The following is a 20,420-nucleotide window of genomic DNA, read 5'->3' on the forward strand; positions in this document are numbered from 1 at the left end:
TTCAGTATCTTGAGTTCCTGCTGTTTAAACTAAAATCTTTCAAAAGTTAAGCATTCATCTGTCATTTCACTGCTCTGTTTTATGTCTAACATTCCTTAAGTGTTATCTGACTGGAAAAATGCTTCACGGCAACAATAAATCACCAACTAATTACATTTTACAAAAATATCTCAAAACCCAGCTACTGTGCACTGTTTTTGTTTTCTTCAATTAAAGCAGAAAATCACATTTTTACTAATGCATCAATTACCCTGTGCCTGATAAAGGGGTTGATCATTATCATCAGCCAAAAACCATGGGATGTTTGTACTGCTGATGTGGTGGAGAGCCACTTTCTCTGAGGTATTTCAGGTTGTTGAGGAGTCGTTCCAGCAACAAAGCGCTCTTCATGCGGCGGCAGAGAGGACCAAGTGATTCTAATTAAAGCTGCGTGTGTTGTTTACTGAGGCTGGGGTCATGTAAGCCGAAGCACAAAGGAGTCTCATCTTAGACGTATGTGAGTGAGGAACATGAGTTCACTGTGACCTGAGACGGATCGGATAAACACCACCTGCCAGCTTGTTTGGCTTTGGTGCCATCCTGACACTTTTGTAGTTTTTATTTTGCTTGATTTTTTTTGTTTTGTTTTGTTTTAACCTCACCCCTTAGCAGATAAAGTTACTGACGATAGACCCATCTAAATTTTACGTTATTAAATAGTGAACCAGAATCAATTTAGATGAAGTTTGTGGATTCAAATTGAACACATGAAGGACAAAGCATGACAAATCAATTTGTTTCAGCAGAAAAACTGTCTTTGCTAATTGACACAGAGGAAGACCAGTGTGAGAGGGCAGAGGAAGGAAAGGATAAATGAGGAAGCTGATCTGCCTGAGGGTAATACCACAAGAATGGAACACACTGATTTTCAGACAGAATCTTGTGATGCAAACATTTTATCCTGATTCTTTTGACACTGTGAATGTTTTTGATGGTATTGGGGTTTTCTTTTTTTAAAGTAAGATAAGGGATTGTTTGTGAAGTGACACTATCTAAACTGTTATCATATAAAATTGGAGACCTTTTTATATATGATTTAGTGAGAAAAAAAATTTATGGCAAGAAAGGCTTCATAAGAAAAAAAAATAATTTTTAGGAAAAAGACATTTTTTGTGAGATTACTTTATTATATTTTTTAATTATCCATAAATGCACTTTGTAGGTGATTTTTAATATATATTTTTTCAAGTAATATGTTTATCTTTCCAAAAACATGAAAATTAACTATAAACATAATTTTATATGTATATATATATATATATATATATATATATATATATATATATATATATATATATATATATATATATATATATACATATATATATATCCAGACTCAAAACCTATCTGTTTAAGCTTGCATTTCCGGAACACAGTTTCTCATTTTCTGTCAGCTGATTTTACTAATGAATCCAATTTATTTATTGTTTTTAACTTGTGATTTTATTGTGTTTTACCTCTAACTTTGTACAGTGACCTTGGGTGTTTTGAAAGGCGCTTTTAAATAAAATGTATTATATATTTATATATATATATATATATATATAAAAAAAACACGTGCATATGTTTATATATATACAGTATATATATCCAGAGATATATAAAAAGATTTGTTCATCCTGGTAATCATATTAATACCCTTTCAATTTAAAAAACATGATCTCTCGATAATTCCAAGGATTGTGACTGACGATGTAATTAAAGTCCTTGACATTCCAATGTTAAACATCTATCCTTTTTAAAAAATATATAATTTCAAAGTGCTTTCAACACAAAATGTTTCAAAAACTTTAAGACCTTTTTTAAAAAAGTAATTTGAACACAGATATTTCTAACAAAAACACACTGATGCCAATTTTAGGTAACAACATTTTTAGTTTAACGTATTTTTAAAAACGAAATTAACAACTGATTTAGAAACATAAAATCCAAGAAATGTAAAAGTTACAATAATTGATCAGGATGTTACTCTTTGAGACAAGGAAGTGCACAGACTCTTTGTGTATTCATGCATTCATGGACAGTGGACATGCATTCAACTTAAACATATCTGTATATTCAAAAATAAAAACTTTGTCACCACTTTGTGCAAAAACATCCCCAATTTTTTTTTAGCTTCTCTTTTGTTGCTTATTCAATTGGAGCCATTCACTCAATCAAAATCACATGTATGAACAAGGACACGGACTATTCAAAGACTGAGCGTAAAAAAAAGGAAAAGAAAAATGTTTCTTTCAGAAGAAAGCAATGGATTGTGCCACTAAGCTGTATGCTGTTGTACATATAAATTTCTTCTTTGACATATCTATTTTCCTCCACAGGAAACCACATGACCTCTAATACAGCCACAAACTAAGTGAGTGAGGTAAACTTTGTGATGCAGTTTCGCTTCAGGGAACTCATGCCTGCAATAGAACAAGTGAAGGAAGGAAATAAGGTTTGGCATGTTGACTCAAGACTTAAATCCCAAGAGCCCTAAATGGACAGCTATTAAACTTTATTTTTTCTTTTTGCTCATAAGAAAAGCAGTAAGAATACTGTTGGGATAAATCAGACTAATGCAAAAATGATGCTTCTTTATAGTGGAGGTGCTTGAGTTACACCTGTCAAGAAAGCAGAGAGATACAGTTCCCATGATGTCTCATCATTTATAAGGTTGTTCTATTAAATGTAAATGAAAGTAAAGCATATGAAATCTTTAGACAAAAATTCACGACATAAGAGAACAGATTATCTGAGCTTTGTGTCTCCATTTTTTTTTGAGTACTCTTCATTTTTGACTCTTTTGACTGTGGATTGCAAAGCGCCTGTTTCCCTCAACGTGCAGGCTACCAAGAAGAGCGTATCAAAGGCAAGGAATGGGCTTTTGAGTCAGGGCCTTACGATTGTGTTACATATTGGTTCCAGGTGAGGCAGCTTTGGGAAGTTCAGCCTGAGGAAAATTACCTCTCCATGCAGCACTCGTGAGAGGCACGGAGGTTCCACGGTTGGCATGGCGCTCCGGAATTTCAATACCACTCACGTTTGGTGGGATTTTGGAGGGATAAATGCAGGGCCTCAAAAATTTTGTTGTGGTTGATTGCAGCTACATTAAAAGCTAAACTTTGACAAAAAAAAAACAGAGGGTGTGCAGAGTGTCTGAATGTTTCTGCAAAGTACAGGGAATATCTTGAAGGCCCCACAGCCAACAGACAGTAATTGCCAAAGTTCAAACATCCCTTTGATTCACTCACAAGATAAGCCATGGATTTATTTTTCAAAACAGACATTTTCCAGCTCCACTTTGTAGTCGCCATGATTTTGAAAGTGAGCGGGTCATGTTCTTCTTCTTCACACATGCTGTTAAGACAGGAAACTATCTCAAGGACTCCTGGCAGACATGAAGCATGCACATTTCAGCATGAAAGGCCTCATGGTGGCATTTAGCTGTATCCAAGTATTGCATTTTTCCCATATATTAATAGTCTTGCAGGCCAAGGTGGACTTGTTGTCTTATTTAGAGTTATCAGTCAAGATCTGATTCACAGACCACTCCGCTTCACTCACTTTATTATAACAATTGGCAAGGCCTCTTGTCACATGACCTGTATTGAAGTCACAATCAAATGGTAGATGAATGATGTTCGATCAAACAAACAAGCAAAAGGGACAAAAACTTGTGACCCAATCAAACACATTTATTCAAATTTTAAAAGTTAAAATGTTAAAAACTGTTTTAAATTTCTGTTTTTTCCTAAATCTGCTTGCATTGCTGGTATGCTGGAGTCATTCTGTGCACTGCTGCCTCATCATACATTAATGCTCAAAATCTCAACTTTAGTCTCTCTTAAAAGAGTTGCCTGCCCAAAAGTGTCCACCCTGGACAGATCCCAGCCTATCACAGGGCTGAATAGGATCCTTGCCGCTTAATATGGAATAATAAGAATAAACAGGAGATTTGACATCTAACTATAAACCTTGACTTTAACCTCAACTACCCATTTGAAATGCTCATCACATTCAGTCTTTTACAGCCAGACTCTAGATAGTCTCACGTTTTTATCTACCGTATATTACTTTTTAATTCATTTTCTATCACTAAGTAACTGAGGTTGTGTGTAAACATGAAGAATTGTTAGTTTCCATGTGGCCCTGTGATAACTGGATGTTTCTTTCTTTGCCAATGAAAACTGTATCAACTCTAACCATCCTGTAGACCTGAACATGTCAGAGTAACTTCCTGTATAAAAAATCTGCAGAAGTTTTAATGTAGATAAGAATAAAGATGCATCAATCCAAAATTCTATATCAGTTTTAGACCGATGCTGGGAGAAATGGCTGGATTGAGAAGACTGGATAGCCAAATCTATTGCCTCAGTCCGTCTGAACTAATGTTGCTTCAACAAGTTTTAAAAGTGAAAGACACTTGAGCTCAACCTCCAAAATTATTGATGAAAAAAGATTGGCTGAAATGCTAATCTTCCTTAAGAGGAACCTCCCTTTAACCCTTTCACACGAATTTGCAACATAGGATTTAATCCATGATTACACTTATTTTAGGATTACTTTGAGAAAAAAAAACTAAACAATATTTTTAAATTTAATCACGAATAAATTCAGGCATACTTAAAGGATATTTTTAGCTTGAACATGTGGGATTTTTTTTGGTCAAAATCTGCAATTCAGGCAATTGAATCATTTTGCAGACATTTTTATTTTTCCTGTTAGATAAGTGAAATGATGGTAATGGTACAATCTTGGTTATCAGATATTAAAGATGAATATGTCTGTGTTGAAACGAAACTAAACTATCTTAACTTTAGAGAATGATTCAAGTTTATCATCAAGTTAGGAAACAACATAAAGGAGTCAAAAAGCAGTTGTAAGGCCTAATTTGTCTGTTGCAATATAAAAATATATATGGAAAAATAAGCTTTTATTGGCGTGCAAATCAAATATAAAACGACCTGTTGTTCTGTTATTTGTTTTACAGGGAAATTGTTGAGAAAATACATCAACAAGATTACATTTTGTTACTTGTTAGTCCTAACCCAAGCATCAACTTTCGGATTGTGTTGTGCTTTGAAGCTTTCCTTAAGATTCATAGTCATCCTGAATTTAAGTCGTGGCTTGACTATAAAAAAAATTGGAAATTGAAAATGTTGTTTCTTGAAGCATTTTCAAATGATATTTACTCATAGATGTTTGTCTGTTTTAATTACATCAATCTTCAAATTCGACATCATTCCTTTTATCCAGCTTGTTACATATTCTATCTCACCTCAACCCAAATTGGGAGATCTGTCTTTATTTGTCCAATCTAGAGAAGCTTCAAAATAAGCTAAGGAGTGTTATGCAGAAGTTTACTGAAGAACTTATTCTGTCAGACCAGGTCTGAACTAGTCTATGCGTGGAAACAACAGTTATGCGTCGTTGAGCTGTGCACTGGTGGGCCAGGCTAGAGCGTTCTGCATCACTCACCTGTCTTGCCAAATAAACAGCCACAAGGAAACATATGCACGTGTTTTAAATGGAGTAAAATAGTATGTCCCATTTTGCACGTGTTTTGGATTAGTTCTAGCTTTTTTGTGACTTTTTAAAGAACTTTTTAAAAGGTCAGCATAATAAATGTAGTCATATAAAGATTATTTTGTCTCTAAAATTATAAAAGTATAAAAGCATTTTTTAAACCTTTTTTCTTTCTATTCTAATATTTTACTGTGTAGAGTCCCATGGCAATTCCATTGTTGTTGTTGTTTTCTGAGACTAAAAAAAAGTTTCTGCTCTCACAGATCACTAATCCCTACAACAAAAATGATCCTCCACATGGACCACAACCAGTCATCAGAGGCCACGTAGAGTAAACACCATGTTATTCCACTGTTGTTTGGAAGGATTGTGAGAAGATTTGTTCCTTAATTAAAAGAAAACAGAAATGATGTTCCCATGACGGACATGGTGAGCCAAATTGAGAGTGGCGGCATTGTCTGCTTGAATTTCGCACTTCTGGTCCCACAGTAACCCCACGTTTCAAATGCACTCTGTCTTCCAACATTGACTCACCCTTTCCGAAGAACCTGATCCAGCCTGGAGGCCTGTGCGCTGATGTCCTGTTGAGAATTTGTTGATTTCTCTAATGACTCTCATAGCTCTCATAGCCTTGTTTGTTTTGTTGAATAAGCTGCAAGCACCAGAGATAGTCGTGTGGAACAAATGTGCATTTAAGGCCACAAAAATTAAATGGTGATTTAAACTTTACAAACAATGAATAAACTAAAAATGAGATGAGTCAGTTTTACCAAATAGATAATTTCTTTGTACTTAATTGATAACAATTGTTTAGGATAACCTTTAAATACACTCAAAGTGATTGCTGTGTGTACCTGGATACATTTTGATTTGCAATGTTTATTTTTAGAAGCAGTGATTGACATTAACTTGTATTATAAAAAGACTAAATCTTTCTTCCTCTTTCGGCTTCTCCCATCAGGGGTCGCCACAGCGAACGAGTCGCATGGTAGATATACTATAAAAAGACTAAATACAAAAACAAAAAAATCTTTATGTCTGAATTTATTTCAAATCATGTAAAAAAATGTTCTTCAGTTTTTCCTTTTCATTCAAGGTGATGCTAAATCAAGCAGAGTCCTGGATCAAATATTGTGTCGCAAATGAATGACAAACGGCGTGAAGGGGTCAAGAAAAAAATGGACACAGAATCACCCGTTTGTAGGACAAAATAAATAGAGCCTCAGTTTTAGTTGAGAACCAGTACCATACCTAAACCTGTGATGGTGTTTGGTGTGTTTTGAAGTTGGAAGGAAATTATTGATGGATGGAAGAAAACGCACGTTTCTGTTTTGGTAAATCCTGAAAGTTTGAAATACCCAACATGAAAGATGAATCGAACATAAACGTCTCATCTTTTTTATTCAATACAAGCATCAGTAATGTCTCTTTTTTTGTCCCAGGCAAGAAGCAGGATTTCAATTTAAAAAGGTTCTGGCTAAAAGCTATAACTATGATAAACAATTGTTTACCTATTACCACCCCCTGCTAGTATTATGCTGGCTGGACAAAAGAGTAATTGTTCAAAAAGTTATTTTCTAATACCTGACACGTTGCCTATAAATCTCATGTGTATATCTCTTTATGGAAAAATCACTTTTTTGTTTAAAAGAATGTTTTCCTTCACCGTGTGTCTAGAGGAAGAAAAGCAGTAAAAAAAAACAAGTAAGAAATTCTGATTGAAAAATAATTTAAAAAAAGATGAAACAGATTATTTCAAATTTGCAAATATGTTTAATTACAATGTTTAATGATATGCATAAGATTGCATCAGATAGAGGTAGTTTTTGTGTGTGAGAAAATAGTGAACACTTCTAAATAAAAAAAGTTGTGTGGGCAAAAATCTGACTTTTTCTTTTGGTTTTACAGTATTCCAAAATACAAGACAGTATTTTCATTTGATTAAATTTGATTTGATTTATTTCAAGTGTTGTAGTCAAAGCAATAAAGAATTTACCCATATTTATCAAATTCATTACAGAAAATGCAAATTCTTTGAATTAAATTTAAAAAAGACTTGTTTTTTCTAAGGCCACAACCTTACTGCACAGGTTGCAATAATGACAACACTCTAACTTTCGTTTCTGTTAAAAAATTAAATTCTCCATGTTATTTTCCCCCTTGGCCTAATAAAGTTAAAAAATAAGTTAAAAAAAATAACAATCTGTTTCTAAATCACTAAACAAAATCTGAGCTTTGTAGTTAGGTATTTTCCAATTTCAGACTTTAGGATATTAATTTCTTCTCATGGCAGCCCATTGTACTTCATCTGCTCCAAAAGGGATGGAACTTCAGTTTGCCTGCATTATTTGTTTAAAATTACACTTTCAACTTGTTTCGCCCAGGCTCAAATTAATTTAATAGCCAAGAAGAGGGGTGAGGAGCCAAGCTCAATTTTCTGTGGCCTGTTTTGCTGTTTCTAATGTAACAGGAGGGTGCTTCACAATGAATGCACAGTCACAGCACCGGCACAGAGCTTGATCTGCACTCTAACTACATAATGACATGCTGCTTCTTAGATGTCAGTCACATACTGTCTCCATCTTTAAACTGGTTTTCATCCACTTCAATCATCTCCATCTGTGTATCACTTTCTCAGAATAATTTATGTTTGTCTTGTTTGTTAATCCTTATTAAATGTCATGTTGTAAAAAATACTTTTTCAAAATGTATCTGAAAAGACGTCATCCAATTTCAGAGATAATGAATTCTAGGATCTAAAATACATTGCTTGCAACAAAAAAACATGCATTGAACTATTTTATAAATTGTTATTATAACAAGGATGCAAAATCTTATGAACATTTACAGGCAATCAACTTAGAGACCTTTAAGTGCCTTTCTATTAATTAAAAGATGTTCAGTAAATGTTCTAAATACAAACAATAGCAATAAATGTTCATGTTTATTTTAGATTATGGTAAATAAAAATTTACCAAAAATAAATATGTAATAAATACAAGGCATGCTCTATTGCAACAGCCTCTTTTTATGCTTGCTTAGTGATGTGAGTGTGTTTGTGTTGTCGTCTGGCGTTGCTGCTTTCACTGTACATACCCACATACCATGACATGCCAGGTGTATAATTTCAAAAGGCTGTCCTTACTAAAAGCTCTTCAAGCTCAATCTAGAGTCTGACCAAAGATCATCTGCAGAGCACCCAAAACGTCACCCCTTCATCAACCTCACGATGCCCACTCAGCCACCAGCACCAGATATGATGGACACAGAGTTACACAACGCCGCACACACCACTCCAAAGGCAATAAGACAGCAAGAAAAGGGTGGGAATGACAAACATATAACTTCATCTCATTCCCATCACTTGAAATAGCAATCAGAGCTGATCTAATTAAGTCGGTCTGTATAATTGAGCTCTGTAGGGAAATACTGACAGGGTCCAGATACTCCTTCCTTCTATGTGCACCAGAAGCGCTGGGCTTTCATGACAGAGACTTTTGTGGAGGATGTAAACCAGACGTCAACCGCCTGTGTGTCCTGAAGTTGCATGCTTATCGGAAACAATCATGCATTTATGAAAGCTCGGCGCACCCACTCGAAACAGTCATGCATTTGTCATTGTCCAGGTCTGCAACTGTTTGTTTAAGCACAAACTTGGCACATGAAGCGCGGGTATTGCATTTCTTATTTGGGCACTGTATTTCCAAATGAGTCAGAGAGGCCTTTTCTGCACAGATTCTCCTCAGCTCACTGCTTTAACAACTATTCACTGATCTATTCTTTTAAGCAAAAAAATTAACAAGACTTGGATCATCAGATAATTTTTTTTATGATTGCAAAATGAAATACCTCCGCAACTTAAAAAAAGCCCTTTTTTGTGACAATTCACAGTCAAGCTGCACCATAGCATGTTTTAAGTTTGACCATCTTAAATGAAACATGACTATTGTTTTGAATTTTTGCAAAGGATAGATTTCACCCAAGGTAAGAATAGGAGTCCAAGGTCCTCCAGAATTCAGAAACAAACAGAGCTACGGGTTTCTTTGGCATACAGTTGATATATTATTAGCCAAAAACGAAACCAAAATAGTCCTTCATGTAGCCTTTTTAGTAACAAAATGAAGTATTTCCGTTTTAGTCATCACAGTCATAATTTATTTGATTTTATTTTGTTGAGGATAAAAACATGAGGACTATTTTGACACTGCCAAGCTTATACACTGATGGAAATGTGCCGAGATGTGGTGTTCAGCTCGTTTCTATCTGTCCATTCATTTTCTATACCCACTCATCCCTGTTCAGGGTCGCAGGATTGCTGACGCCAACCCAGCGACTGAAGGGCAAAGGCGGGGTACACCCTGACCAGGGGTCTGCAACCTGAGGTTCCAGAGCCACACGTGGCTCTTTTACCCCTCCATAGTGGCTCTATGGCTGAATACAAATAAAATTATAGTAATTCGTAAAAGTGGGGGTTACTTCGTTAGCTTTTATTTAATTTATATTTGTTCTGTGGTTCTGAGGTGCACAAAGAAGTAGATAACTCTATGCTCATTGTTGCACCAATTCACAAACATCGTTTGGTGAAGGCGGGCTGATGGTGAGGGTGATATGTATAATGAAAAAATTAGGGTTTGTTGTCATTGCTCTCAAAACAGAGAAATATGAAAATGAGATTCCTCTCACCCAGTGTCCCAATGTCTCCACAGTTCGGGACCAAATTGTCTTCAAGGTGACAACTCTCACAAAGTTGGGCTTACCAGAGACAACCTCCAGATTAGGGAGCAGAGTGGATGGAAGGGTCTTTTTGAACACTTTTGTCAACAGCTTGCGCATGCTCTTCAAGCCAGAGGGACAAACATGATGAGAAAAATAATTATTTCTTCCTGACGATAATTAAATCTAGGGTTTTATGACACTAATTTTATGTTCACGTTAAACCCAAAAAACAGTGTATGTATGCATACTATCAGTATGGGTACTTGGTGACATGCATTCAGAAAAGCAAAAAGCAAAGCAAGTTTGAGATTTGGCGTGAAGATATCAGACAGTGACAGGTGAAAACCACAGACCTTGTCTCTGGAGCTGAGAGATGTTTTCTGCTGACTGAGTGCCAGAGAAAGCCACAGTGGATGTGTGCCTGGATCCATCCTAACAGTAAATTATCAGGAGACTTCTGCTTTCGTCCAGCTTCCTTTACATGTTTTTGAAAGACAAACCAGACAATGCTGGCAAAGCAAAAGGTTTGAAGACTCCCAGCAGATTTATACTTTGAAGTACGCACACCACCAAACTGATCTTGTCTTATAAAAGGAACCGCTGGATAATTTTTAAGGATGAATCAGACTGAAACTGACTCCTAAAGGACTGCATTGTAAACAAGAGTGTCTTTGAAACTGGGAAGTTGATGAGTTGTATTTGCATGAGAGTGAATAAAAATCATAGTGATAATCAGAGCCGTTAAGTCAAGATGAGCACTGTGTGTCTTCAACACATGTGGATCATGAATTATTAATGCTGTCTGTACAACTAAAGACAAGCAGAGCGGAGAGAAATCTTTCATCTTTCAAGTCTTGAGACACCCATGAGCCTGAGGTTATCTGTCCTTGTGTTTTTGGAAAATCTGAGACAGAAAAGTGCACATTTTGAATTAGAAGACACGTAGAAATCAGTCTTTTTCACTTTTCCGTTTCTTTTTGTTGTTGTTTTTTGCTGGGGGTGGGAGAGGTGGCTCGTCTGGACAGGACTACAAGTTGTGCAGGGCCAAAGTGTTTGTGGGTCTCTGAAGGTTTTTCAGCCAAAAAATCATCTGCACATACTTAATCCAGTCAGATGTGCAGCAGGAGAGGAGTACTGAAGGATATTTGGATGTGGATCAGCAGCCCACATCAGAGAGAGCTGCGCAGGTTAGGGGACGGACAAGAATCATATAGAAAGCATGGAGTCCTGACAGTATTAAACAAATTAAGTCCTGAATTTTTATTTTTAACTAAATAAATTAACAACAGGCTTTGGAAAAAGTTAACTGAACTGACTTGGCTAACTTCTGACACATTTTAATACCTAACAATTTAGCTGTAAATAGTGTTTTAACAACAATGTTATGGTATACTGTTCTGAAGCATGCACTTAAAATTATGTCTGTTTTATTGTATTAAATCTCATTTCAAATATTTTTATTCTGATATTTCTGCTCCTACACATTAGCCCATATCTATTGCTTTTCTTCTTATTGCAAGAAATAATTTTGTAAAATCTTTATGAATGCAGAGAAGACTAGGTTCCAGTGGTTGAGACACACGCACCATCTACTGGTTATTTAGGGAAAGTACATCTAAACCCAAATGTAAAATCTGAGCCTGTTTTCCTGTTAGGCTTTGTAGATCCAGAAACTTAAAACATTTTGAGTTGTGATATGTCTTGTCCTACAGATACATGTTTGTTCATTTGTTGCTGTGGCCTTAATGTAGTTTTTTTTCCTTGCATTATATGATGGCATTTTTAAAGTGCAAAAAGGATTCCGATAGTCTGATCGTTTTTGTTGTGTGGTTTTTTTTTTCCAAATACAATGGCTGTGTAAAGTCAAATAATTAATTTCTTCTTTATCTAATAAATTCTATATTATTAATGGCCAGAATAAACCAATTTTTTTATCACACCAAATTCCTCTTCTAATTTCTACAAAACAGTTGCCACCATCGAATATGGAATTCTAGTTTACCAGTTACTTTAATGGAAAAACAAGTATATATAACAAAAAACTCGTTTTACATTGTATTTATGGGGCAGTAACATTGGAAGTTAGGGGATTGAAGAAACAAGTAATGTGTATGGAATGATTTGGCAACAATTATTTAATAAATCATCTGACTGTACTGCGATTATGTATTTTTTTGCTTTTTTCCCCCAAAAACATTTGACACGAAAAGAATTACGTCCGATCTGTTTTAGATCACAAACTTCATGTGAAAACATAAAAAACAAAAAGGAAAACAAGGGTTTGAAGCTTTTAAATTATTCCTGAAATGACCTGCAGGTGGCAGCACTCAGGCATAGGTGCTTCTGCACTGCCACAATTTTTTTTCCCATCGAGAAAGAGATTAGCACAATCTCCTTTTAACTGTAATGTGTTAGCTGAGCAACAGCTAGGCAAACGTTGGCCGGTTTGAGCCTGAGCATCCTCCTAGAAAAGCACCACTTATAGTAAAAGATACTAAGTGTTCTGAGCACTGCAGAGCTAACGTGAACCCTAACAGAGAAGAATCTCTTTGAAGACAAAGAGTATAAAGGTATGTCATGCTTGCAACAACAGCCGAAAAATCGTTTGATTTGAATTTGAGTAAAAACTCTTTTGTCATTTGAAAAGAGAGGCGACTGCACAAAAACGAGTTGTCGTCCTGTCCCACTCCCAGCCGTTATTTTGCGTCGTTAAAATCTTGGCGTCCCCGAGCTGCAAAAATAATCCGTTATTTGTTAGATTTTTCTTGTGTTATATATTTCTTACTGAACATCCGGTGAACTTGGGGTATTCTGCGCTTGTCGCTGGAGACATGCTATCAGCTAACAATGGGGCATGAAGATTAGGAGCACGGCGCTAAGAATAAACTGATTTGGTTTAACTAGTTAATGTTACAATTCACTAGTCAATTGCTAACTTATTTAGGGGGTTAACACACAGTCTTGGCAATTATCGGCAAGGTTAGCCGGTTGTTGAACGAGCTAGGCGAAGGATTTCAACTTTGTACAAAAGGCCAACATTTTAATTTAGTTTTACGGTCAGTTTTACTGTGATTTTTTTTTAAATGTATTTCCAAATAAACAAGTAGAAACTCGAGGGTTTTATTTGTAAATATCTAGCTGCTTTTTGCTCCAACAGACGTGTAGGTAGGTAGCCGATGTGGAAACGTTAGTTTTCGGCCTGGTGATGTGCTGGCTTTGCTTTTTGTCGGAGCTTTGCTATCCTTTTGTTAAGAACAGACTTGAAGTTGAAAGGCTTCGCCGTTTGTGTTAACGGTTACCACGAACTCTTCACAAAACGATGAGGAAACTTCCAGATCAGTCATGTTATGGATTCACTTTGGACGGTAGCAGTCCACCAGAAGATGTAGTGAGTTGCAGCATTTAGTATCAACAGAGAGGGATGACGAATCTGTAAATAGGTTTGAGTTCAGAGAGAAAATGTAATATTTCACAGATTTGTGTTTGCGATAGACGTTATTGCTTCAGAAATCAATAATGAGGAGGCAGCACTGCTAAAGAAGGTAATTTGTTTAAAATCTTACACCGCTTAGCTTAAATGATCTGTTTGCAAATGTTAAATGGTAGAGAAACTGCCTTTATATATGAGATGAGTGCAGTTAAGTTGCAGAACATCAATGAGTAAAAAATGCAAGTTTTCATTTGCTAAATAACACGCAGGTCCAAATGTCCTGATGCTAGTTTAAGAAAAAGATTGTTATTTCATTGTGTAATTTGTGGGGCTGTAATGATTCATTTGAACGAAGATTCATGTCATAATTTGTGGTTGATGATACAGTTCATAGTCGATTTTGGTTCATTTTTAACGCTCCGATTCACTGACATAAAATCCATTCAGAACTTCTTTAGCCAAAACTTCAAGAGATAAATATCTTGAGATGATTACATCAAGAGATAAATTCACATTTTAGTTTCATAAAGTTGTGGTTTTTCCACATCAAAATAATACAAACAGAACATTATTATTAGAACATGATACCACATTGTTTGGTCACATGCCTGTCCACACATTGGACTGGATTGACGTTGTTTTTTTTTTTTTTTTTGCTCCCATCACGTGTTCCAAGGCCTGCCCTCTCCTGCATCTGGCCAAGTGGTCCGCTGTAAAAGCAGTCCTTTTTATGTAAAATAAACCTACAGTGCCTCAATCCTAAAGCTATTTCCCAAGATTGAAACAGTCAATTAATTGAATTTTGAAACGATTATGTAATGGTATAGTCAATTCTATTAACAACTTTCCCCACAGATTGATCTGGGTGGATCATAGGAAAAGAAATCGATTCATCCATTAAGTTGATTAATTATTGCACCCCCTACTAATTGGTTGAAAATGTTCATGTTACAAAAACTCTTACATGGTACCAACATTCAAGCTAAATTGTGGACCCACATTTAGAGATGATTTGCTATGTGTACCAGTTGTGTGCAGTTTATAAAGATGAGAGGTTTAATCTTAAGGATGTGGGTGCACTTTGTTGTATTCACTAGTGGAGTTGGCGTCTTAGGCCTCTGCTGGGAACCAAATTTGTTGGTTGGCTTTTTCATTGACTCGGGCACCACACTGTCCATTACCTAATGTGTCTAATGCATTTTCCCTTCTAAGATGCCTTCAGTAACAGTTGGCAACAATGCTGCCCAGTCTGCTGTTCTGGACCTGGGAGGTGGAAATAACTCGGAGGCTATGAAGCAAATTCTGACCATTGTTGACAAGAAGGTCCGCAACATGGAAAAGAAAAAGGTGAGCTTTCTTTTTAATGTACTATTTTTGGGGATGTTTAGATTCTGTTAAGTCTAAGTTAAAATATGAAAGTCTGCTTCTATTGTATTTCTTTCTAAATGTGTTTTTGTGGTTGTTTTACAGTCCAAACTGGATGACTATCAGGCAAAAAAGAACAAGGGAGAAAGACTGAATCAGGATCAGCTCGTGAGAAAATGATTCTTTTGTGATTAGCTCTATTTGCCACAAAGTTATTCTAGGAATTGTTGCAGTGATCTGTGTCAACGAGTTTTTGGTTTTGCTTCAAATGTTGTAATCCGTTCCTTCAGGAGGCCTTGTCGAAGTATCAAGAGATCTCCAACAACCTTGACTTTGCTCGAGAACTGCAGAAGAGCTTCTTGAGTTTGGGTCAAGAGGTGAGTGAAATCAGTGCTGTCAAGCATGTGAACAAGGCTTTTCTTATTTATTTTTTTGCAGAGGGTTTACTAGTTTTGTTTAAAGTAACAACAGATACAACACTTCAATATTTTTTTTAATGGATTCAGAAAAGCAAATGCAAACCTTGTTTTATTTTATTTTACATTGGTATTAACTGATTAAAGTCGTGAAAATGATTGAAGATTTTTGTCTGAATCTTTAGGTCCAAAAAGCTGTAAAGAAATCTGCGCGTCGTGAGCAGTTGCAGCGGGATGAGTTGGAGCAGCGGCGGTTGAAAACGGTGTTGGAAATCCAGTATTTGTTGGACCAGTTGGGGGACGATGCTGTGAGACAGGATCTCAAAAAACCAGACACCTCTGGATCTGCTCTGCTCACTGACGCAGACCTCACTTCACTCGATGAGTTTTACAAATTGGTTGGACCCGAAAGAAACTATGATGTCAGGTAAATTTTTTTGTTCTTCCTTTCTATTGCTCAGAAAGAGTTTTTTAATTTAAAAAAGAGCAACATCATATCCTGTTTTTAATTGTCATTTTCAGGTTGACAGAGCAGTATGAAGAGGCTATGCTACATCTGTGGGATTTGCTTGAGGGCAAAGATAAGGCTGTGGCCGGAACTACATGTTAGTGTTTTTGTCAAATTATACCTCATTTACTGTGGTCATGTGACAAAAACATACATTTTTAAACACACTTGTAAATTGCACTAAAGATAAAAAAAAATTTCAGACTTTTGAAAAGATGTTACTATGAAGTTCAACTCTTATTTGCATATCATTATATTTTTATCTTTTGTAAGCGTTCTCAGTGCTCTTTTCTCTGTGATTATGCTGTTTTTAGGCAAAATCAAAGTCATTTATTGGGTCATAGTTTCTGCAGAGCAGCAGTAGTTTATTAGAAAATCACCTCTGAGTTGTGGGCGGGACGGTTGGCGCAGAGCAAAGCCCCGTTGTTGCCAATAGCTCGGAGCAGGGAGCTTGTGGTCCGCTCGATGTATTTTCTACATAAAAAAAAGCTCATTATTTTTCATCTGCTTCTGATTCACAATTTAAAACAATTTAAATATGTCCACTATCTTCAGAAAAAGACCACAAGTACATGTCAAAAACACGATTTTCATCAGAGAGGGTCTTTAATTATTCAATGTCACTGAGAGTACTGGTAACTTTATTGTTAGGCTAGGTACTAGCTACTAAAGAAGCTCATGTTTATTAGTAAAGTGGTTCTCTCATGCTGATTGGAGAGCTGCAGCAATGTCTCACAACGTCTTTTTTGCTCATTTTTTCTCACTTTAGATAAATCGTTGAAGGACATTCTGGACAAAGTGTTGTCGAGTGGCTACTTTGATAGAGCCCAAACTCATCAGAATGGGGCGTGTGGTGAGGAAGAGACACCAGAGGAGCAGACTGAAGTGGCTGACTCTGCAGCGGTGGGGGAGCAGCCTTTGCAACCTGGTATGCAACAGTGCAGTGACGGATAGAGAGAGAATTATTTGACATGGAAAGAAAATCAGCTTCAAATGAGGTATTTTTTTTCCCTTCATTCTAGAAGGAGTAACAAGCGAAAGCTACGCAGAACCAGTTCAAGTGGAAACCACAGAGGTGATCATTTATCACATATCTTCTGCACAGTGACAAACTCGGTAATTTGCTGATCACATCTTTATCTTCCTCTTTTTTTTGGTCTTAGTTTGTTAATAGACAGTTCATTCCAGAAACTACATACACCAGCACAGAGAAAGACCAAGTGGGGGAGTGGACCGTGGAGGCTCAGGTCAATTCACTAGTACATCACTACAGTCTTTAGCGCTTTCAAACACATTCCTCGTCACTTGCATTTCAGCCTTTTCTAAAGTATGTCTTTGGATGCGTTCAGCAGATGGTGAACTCCCTCCAGCATCAGCCCCCCGCACAGCTGGCTGCGGAGCCAACAGCTGCTGTGAACCAAGGCCCGCCCTCTCCTGCATCTGACCAAGTGGTCAGAAAGCAGGCGGTGCAAGACCTCATGGCCCAGATGCAAGGGACATATAATTTCATGCAAGTGAGGAGGTTCTGCATGTGCTGTTACAGTTTTCTCTTAGCAAAAAAAAAAAAAAATCAGAGCAAGGGTGGAAAAACAACAAGGTTATTCAGTAAAAAAAATAAATGTCTAGATCTAGCTATACTTTTCAATCTGTTTTCAGAAAGGTCATTAAAAGCCAAACCACATCAAATGCGGTTTGAGAAAATATGAATATCTGCAAATATTCTGATTTTTAAGCTCTTGGTTGACACATTCTTCTAAGTCCAATTCCATGATGCACCCCCACATGTTTGGTTTTGACAGGACTCCATGTTGGAATTTGACGGCCAGGCTTTGGACCCGGCCATTGTGTCGGCTCAGCCGATGAAGCTCGTGCAGACAGTTGATCTGCAGCAGTTGAGCGGCCCTTTGAGTAAGGGATTTGTTCTCGATCTGGTGATGACTGTCAGAATGTGTCCTATAAATGTATTCTATTTTTTCAGTCCGTTCAGAGTCGAGACTTTCTCAAACAAGTACCGTGTCTGGACCACGGGAGTCCTCACCGGTAAGTGGAGGATAAGGGCTTGTTTGTCTTGAATCTCCCCCAAGTGAAAACAGAACAAAATGTCAAACCCTAGTTATGCATAGACTAAATTTACTCAATTCTTGTCTTTCGGTGAGATGCCGACCTACCTGCTTGACGTCCTAACTTAGCTTTGCTCATTACCTTCCGAATTCCCTCTTTCCCCCCTACCCAGGCCTCTTTGTCTCTTCCATCTGAACCGTCTCCTGCCTCATGTTCCCTGTCTCCTGCCTTCCCACCTGTCTCCAAACCCACCCTCACCGGAGGCACCAATGTCAATGCAGCACCTTTTCAATCAGTGCAAGCGGTAGGCTTTGAGTCCACGAGCGAGTTTTAATCATTTTAATTTGAAGCTGTTTGACTTGAGGCTTGTGCAAGCTAAGGTTAATTAGGTGTTAGTCAAGTCGGTAGAATTTTTTGAAGGTCAGTTTTTGTGTCTCGGTCACCAAAACCAGGGTTTTCAGTGCTTAACTACGTTAGCTGAAAATGCTACTTTCCCAGATTTCCCCAACTTTTCTTTTCTTTTTACTACATTGAACATGATATTGTTTGACACAGAGCCCAGTGCCCTTATGCTATTCTCTCCCTGTTTTAGGTCTTTAATATGAATGCACCAGTCCCTCCAGCCTCTGAAGGAGTGGAAGACCCTCTGAAGCAGTCCAGCCAGTTTGCTGGTGGCTATCGAGCGGGCTTTCACAGCCAGACGGAGAACGCTTCAGAGCAGCCGGATTTACCAAAGGAAAGGCTACAGTCAGGTCAGTGTTCACTTAAAAACCACATGCATTATTGTCCCATGAAAGCTACAGTGGCTGCAAATTGATGGGGAGGAGTTGCTGGGTTTTGGCTCTCTAAATTTAACCACTGACCTATTTTCCCCACAATTAACCTGTCAAACCAGGATTTAGTCATTTTTATTAAACATTTTTTAGGCAACCATATTTGTTTAATGTCATGCAAGTTTTTATACTGTTGTCTGTAATTCTAGTGCACATTTGACCAAGCATGAATGAATGAATTGAGGCATTAATATCTCTGCAATAGATTTTAGACTCTATTCAACAATTTTCCATAACTAGAACCAAGACATAATATTATGTTTATATTTTAAAGCCAGGATAAAGTAGGAAATATTTAGTGTTTGGACTTTGCCCATAAGTGGCCGGGATAGGCTCCGGCAGCCCTGTGACCCGGAAAAGGATAAACGGAAGAAGATGAATGAATGACTTACCTGGATAAATATGGACCAGAAGGTCACAGACTTCTTTCCTGCCCTCTGCCTTCAGTTGTCGGTGGATTCTCACCCCAGGACCAAGTCATATCCTCACAGGGAGGCCATGAAGACTCCTCTGCAGGTGGAGGCTTTGGCCAGTCTAGCCAGTCTTTTTACAACAGCAGAGCTGCACCCAGAGGTGGACCCAGGAATGCCCGAGGCATGATGAATGGATTTCGGGGCTCCTCAAATGCTTTTAAAGGTACAAGCGTCACTTTACATCAGAACCTGTGGTCACGCTGGCCCGTTCTGAGCTGAAGATGAAGCTTTAATTCATGTCCTCTGTCCATCAGGGGGATTTGAAGGCTATCGTCCTCCTTTCTCAAACACTCCTCCCAGCAGCAGTTATGGCCCAGCCCAGTTTAACACAAATCGGGACTATTCCAGTAGCAGCTACCAGCGGGTAAAACTCTGCGCACCGTAATTACACCACATATACAGCGTTTTATAGGACGCCTAATTGTCTGAAATTGTTCATTTTTAAAGGAGGGATATCAACAAGGCTACAAACGGGGAGTGACCCAAGGACCTCGGGGGGTGTCTCGAGGCAATACCCAAGCGATGCGCTCCTAAAGATTTCCACAGAGACCGCCAAGTTGCGCCACGTTAAGCATTCAGGATTTTTCGAATGTGTTTGCCCCTCCTACCTTTTTTTCTGTTTTGTTTTTTAAACCAAACTGTTTATTTCCAGTCGACAAACTTTCTTGTTCCCCCTCCACAGTTGGCCTATCAGTCAGCCTGCTTCTGTCTGTCTAGCTCCTCTACATGTTCTAACACAAAAGTGCTGAAGTTCCCCCACATGTAAGATTCTCAGCAAGTACGTGTGATGTAAAACTACAAGTAGATATTCCTGTAAACTTGAAAGATGTCATTAATTTATTTTTTTGTACAAAATAAATGCAAAAAAATACCCTGCCACTGTTAATCTGATCCCATGAGAATGGTTTGCTCCCAGCCTGTGCTATCAGACACTTGGGGTTTTTCATTTCCACAAAGGCATTTTAGGTTTTTTTGACTCATTTATCTGTTTTGTCATCACCTATTTGTACATTGTCATTGGTTGAGACTGTTTCAATAAAGTTGTATCCTAAAATTCTGTGTAAATATATT

The 20,420-nt window shown here is 37.4% G+C and overlaps 1 protein-coding gene across 5 annotated transcripts; it reads left to right on the top strand.

The window, feature by feature from the left end:
- The first annotated feature begins 12,600 nt into the window (after positions 1-12,600).
- On the top strand, positions 12,601-20,403 carry caprin1a (cell cycle associated protein 1a). 5 transcript variants are annotated; one of them, XM_078945214.1, is made up of 18 exons: positions 13,637-13,651; positions 13,739-13,805; positions 14,906-15,040; positions 15,164-15,226; positions 15,349-15,435; positions 15,660-15,901; positions 15,997-16,079; positions 16,752-16,910; positions 17,005-17,057; positions 17,146-17,229; positions 17,335-17,496; positions 17,782-17,890; positions 17,961-18,022; positions 18,216-18,347; positions 18,636-18,795; positions 19,324-19,512; positions 19,604-19,713; positions 19,797-20,403. In XM_078945214.1, the coding sequence occupies exons 3-18, from the start codon at positions 14,906-14,908 to the stop codon at positions 19,881-19,883; spliced, it is 1,917 nt and encodes a 638-aa protein (XP_078801340.1). In that variant the 5' UTR covers positions 13,637-13,651; positions 13,739-13,805; the 3' UTR covers positions 19,884-20,403. The 5 variants fall into 5 exon arrangements, with proteins under 5 accessions (XP_011487811.1, XP_011487814.1, XP_020569380.1 ...); XM_011489509.4 differs by lacking the exons at positions 13,637-13,651; positions 13,739-13,805 and adding an exon at positions 12,601-12,833; XM_020713721.3 differs by having other exon boundaries at positions 12,947-13,805.
- Positions 20,404-20,420: the final 17 nt, after the last annotated feature.

This window comes from Oryzias latipes, chromosome 3 (genome assembly GCF_053564925.1).
Source record: "Oryzias latipes strain Hd-rR chromosome 3, Olatipes_Hd-rR_3.1".
NCBI lineage: Eukaryota > Metazoa > Chordata > Actinopteri > Beloniformes > Adrianichthyidae > Oryzias > Oryzias latipes.

Excerpts from the sequence above, each read along its gene's own strand:
- caprin1a (XM_011489509.4), top strand. The coding sequence starts at position 14,906 with ATGCCTTCAGTAACAGTTGGCAACAATGCTGCCCAGTCTGCTGTTCTG. Across the intron at positions 15,902-15,996 it reads GAAAGAAACTATGATGTCAG|GTTGACAGAGCAGTATGAAG; the intron begins GTAAATTTTTTT and ends TGTCATTTTCAG. Across the intron at positions 18,796-19,323 it reads AAAGGAAAGGCTACAGTCAG|TTGTCGGTGGATTCTCACCC; the intron begins GTCAGTGTTCAC and ends CTCTGCCTTCAG.